This window comes from Chinchilla lanigera, unplaced genomic scaffold, assembly GCF_000276665.1.
Source record: "Chinchilla lanigera isolate Chin_1 unplaced genomic scaffold, ChiLan1.0 scaffold00201, whole genome shotgun sequence".
Lineage (NCBI taxonomy): Eukaryota > Metazoa > Chordata > Mammalia > Rodentia > Chinchillidae > Chinchilla > Chinchilla lanigera.
In genome coordinates, this window is record NW_004955602.1 from 331,332 (window position 1) to 335,694 (window position 4,363).

The 4,363-nt window shown below is 38.8% G+C and overlaps 1 protein-coding gene across 1 annotated transcript in view; it reads left to right on the plus strand.

Annotated features, from left to right (window-relative positions):
- LOC102004222 (zinc finger protein 75D-like) overlaps nucleotides 1-3,667 on the plus strand; it is a 55,801-nt gene extending 52,134 nt beyond the window's left edge. The window contains exon 6 of the mRNA XM_005414831.2: nucleotides 2,771-3,667. Coding sequence (XP_005414888.1) covers nucleotides 2,771-3,477 — 707 coding nt within the window. The 3' untranslated portion in view covers nucleotides 3,478-3,667. The remainder of the gene's footprint in view (nucleotides 1-2,770) is intronic.
- The last annotated feature ends 696 nt before the right edge of the window (nucleotides 3,668-4,363 follow it).

Genomic DNA, 4,363 nt, shown 5'->3' on the forward strand with positions numbered 1-4,363 from the left:
CAGCTGAGAAGAATGTGTATTCTGATGTTGTTTGGTGGAACACTCTGTAAACATCTACTAAGTTCATTTGTTCACAAGTTTTGTTCAGTTCTGTTCTTTCTTTGCTAATTTTTTGTCTGGTTGACCTGTCTCCTTGTGTCAGTGGGTTAGTAAGGTCCCCCATTACAATAGTGCTATGAATTATTTGGTGTTTTATCACTTAATGTTTGTCTAGGGGCTGGGGATTTAGCTCAGTGGCACAGCACTTGCCTCACAAGCATGAGGTCCTGAGTTAAATTCCCGGTAGTGGAAAAGTAAAACAGAAAAAAAACAAGGTTCATCCTATATACTTGGGTGCTCCATATTGGATGCATACATATTTATGATTGTTAGTCTTCCTCTTGAAGTTTTCCCGTAAGAAGTATGAAGTGACCTTCTTTATCTCCCTCGATCCTTCTGGGTTTGAAGTTCACATAGTCTGCAATCAGAATTGCTCCCCCTGCTTTTTTCTGGGTTTCTGTCGCATGGAGAGTTGTTTTCCAACGTTTGACTTTCAGTCTGTAAATTTCCGTTTCAGTTAAATGTGCTTCTTTTATCCAGCATATTGTTGGATTTTGTTTCTTGGTCCACTCTATCAGTCTGCTTGTTTAGATTGGTGCATCGAGGCCATTTACATTAATGGATATAGCTGTTATGGGTTGACTTGTCTTTGTCATGTTGTTTACTTACTGTTGGTTTCTTACTGTTACTCTCTGTTTAATTGCTTTCTCTGGTAGGTGATTCTTTTCTTTTGTTTTTATTGAAATTGTGGTAGTTTTTATCACTTTCTAGAATAACTTTTAGTATCTTTCTGTTTTGTTTGTTTTTTTTCCAGTACCAGGTATCGAACTCCTGACCTCTCTCTTGCCAGGCAGGCGCTGTGCTACTGAGCTAAATCCCCAGCCTCTAGAAGAAATTTTAATACTCTTTCTTGGGTTGGTTTGGCACTTACGAAATTCTTCAGTTGTTCTTTGCCAGGGCAGTATTTTGTTTCTCCATTATATTTGAAGAATAGTTTTCCAAGACACAGCACTTTAGGTTGGAAGTTGTTTTGTTTTAGGACCTGAAATACTTCACTTCAAGCTGTTCTGGATTTGATGTCTTCTGTTGAGAAATGTGCTGTGATTCTGATGGGCTTTCCTTTATAGGTGACCTGTTTCTTTTCTCTAACAGCTTTTAATATTCTATACTTTTATTGTATTTCTGCGATCTTGATTATTATATGTCTGTGTGTAGTTTTATTTTGCTTATGACTTGTTGGAGTTCTAGATGCATCACATACCTGTGTGGCAGATTCTTTTTCCATACTTGGGAAATTTTCTGCTATTACATCCACAAATACGCTTCTTATGTCATTTGTGTTGACTCCTGCTGTTTCTTGATGCCTATTAGTCTTACATTGTTTCTCTTTCCATTATCTTACAGCTGTTGAATTGTTATCTCCTGGTTCCTTGTCAGTTTTAAGACATCTTTCCTTTCACGCTTGTTAACTGCAATACTGTCTTCAAGATCTGAAAGTCTATCATTGGCTCCATTCAAGTGGTTTTGCAAGGTTTCCATGGAGGTTTTGATTTCCTGGATATCTTTATGAATCTGTTTCATGCATTCTAGTTCTTTCCTATATTGTTCATTTAAAGATTATGTTATTTTTCTGGGCTTATCTATTTATTTATATATGTCCTCCTTAGACGTGCTGAGCAATTCTTTCATTAGTGTTGTCATTTCTTTTTTTACCTGAGAAATTATTTCTGATCTGATTTCTTCGATGGCCTAATAGAGTTGTTTCTTTACTTCAGTTGCAGTCATTTCAGAGATTTTGGGTGTTTGACTTCTGAGTTCTCCTATGTCGATGTCTTGGTCCTATTAAATATATTATTTTAAATGTTTAAAATAAACATTTAGTGATACATTCTAAATGTTGGCATGCATGTCCTCTGACTTGTAAAATATGCTTCCAATGATATTTTTAGTTTTGACAGCCTTTATGATACTAACTTTGGTTTATATGGTAGTGGTGCTGAGGCTCCCATGGGTCCCTACTGATGTTACCTGAAGCTCTGGAATGTGTCTCCCTTGACCAGGGTATCTCTCAGAGGTGAAAAGGAATTGAGACCCACACAAATGAAGTGGTTTTCTAAAACAGGTCCCTTGTATCTGGTTCACTGTTACAGGCTATGATCCTTCACTTTGAGATCTTTTGTTCAAGAGGGAATCTCAAGTCTACAATATTAAAGGGGTTTCTTTTCGATTTTCATTGATTTGGCTGGTTTCTTGCCAGTTCTACTGGTACATCTTGGTGTGTTTCAACCAGGTTAGGAAAAATCTCAAGCCGACTATAGAAGGCAAGCATCTCTCATGGCTGCACACTGTGGATAGATCCAGGCTGATCCCCTTTGCCAGTTCTCTTTGGTTTGCTTGATGTCTTCCTAAGGTTTGCAAGTCAGGGTTGGGAAAAGAGTAAGAATCCCTGTATCTGAGTTACCTTCTTATGCTGGCTTTTGGGTTATAAAACATTGCTGTGTTATTCTTCTATCCCTGGGGCCCCAAACTAGTTTGCATCTTCCCACTATTTAGAATGCTCTTTAGGTTATTTCTTTCATTCTTTAATGGGTTTTTTGTTGTGCCTAGCAGGGAGCATCAGAGAGAGTTACATTTATGTGATTTTCTCAGACGAAACCATTATTAGTTTTTCTCTCTGTTCATATAGCTTTGTGCTATTGGAATCAAATTTGATTCTTCTTTTTGTTTACAGGGTTAAAGTTCGAAAATGACACCAGAGAAGATCAGCCTAAATCAGCTTCAGCATCAGAAATTCCAGCACCGGAACGCCAAGTATCAAACAAGACCAGAATGAAGGTTGTCCAGAAAACAGCAGCCAAGGAGAATCATAGTGATACTTGCAGCTTAGAGAAGCAGGGTCAGGGCTTTCCAAGGAACAAGGGAAAGAAACTTTCAACATGTAAACAAAAGCTTCCAGAACTTAGCGATCATCAGAGGAAAGGTGACACAGGGGAAAAACCATTTAAGAGTCAGGAATGTGAGAAAAGCTTCAGAGTTAGCTCTGACCTTATTAACCATCAGAGAGTTCACAAGGAACAGAAGCCCCATAAATGTGAACAATGTGATAGGAGGTTTGGACGGAGTTCAGATCTTAGGAGGCACATCATGGCACATCAAGGAATAAAACCACACACATGTTCATCATGTGGGAAAAGCTTTGTTTGTAGAGGAAATCTACACACACATGAAAGAATTCACACAGGAGAGAAGCCTTTTAAGTGTGATGAATGTGGAAGAAAATTTACTCAGCACTCTCACCTTGCTAAACACCATAGAACCCACACAGGTGAGCAGCCTTTTAGTTGTAGCACGTGCCAGAGAAAATTTAGTGCACAGTCAAGCCTTCTTAGACACCAGAATGTGCATAGAAGGGAAGCATGTCCAGTCTCTCCAGTCTGAGGTGGGTCACTGTATAGAATATCAGAAGTGGTGAAAAATTATACAACTGTGAGGTGACCTATGATAGGAATCTGTTACCAATAGAAAATTTATGGCCTATATCACAGAAATGAACCTAACTTGTCTGTTACTCAGCATTGTATCTTCAGTCCTTAGCACAAGACTGATACTTTGAAAGTTCTTTACAAATAAAAGGATTAAAATAAAAATATAGCTCCTTGTTTATATGTATTCATCTGGTCACTCAGAGCTTCCCCACCCTCAGGAATAGAAGTTCTTCAGGTACTACATGTTGGATAAATGTATGGTGGCCTTGAATCCTACACTCACTGTTCATTTCTTTCCTCAGTGAGATAGAAAATAAGAATATGCCAGGTCATCTGAACAGAACCTACAAAGGGATTCTAAGATTGGAATGGTCTCAGTGGTTATGATCCTACCTCTACTGTCCGTCAAGCCCAGGGCTGAGGGAAATTTAATCACTGACAGAAAGAGAATTAAGTGTTTCCCTTGGGAGAAGCAATGCCCATTCTAGTTTTCTCTCTCCTGAGAATCCTCTAGTGCTATGCCTTCCATCAAATAGTTCCAAGCAGCGGGGGAAAGCCTAAAGGCTAACATCCCCCTGGACCTTAGAAGAACTTGATGTTTCTCTCCTGTTGACCCTCTCAGTATAAGCTTAAAGGATAACATGATAAGGGATGCAGTCTGGGTCCTCATCCAGGTGTCTGTCCCTTTCTAGAAAGCATAGGGAAGTGATGAATGGCTTTTTTTTTTTTTTTGCTTTATGGGTACAAGAGACATTTATATTAGCATGTACTGCTCCAGGCCCAAGACAAAGTTCCATTTTTATGACTGCTCAAATTTGTCCATATACTCAAATGCTCTG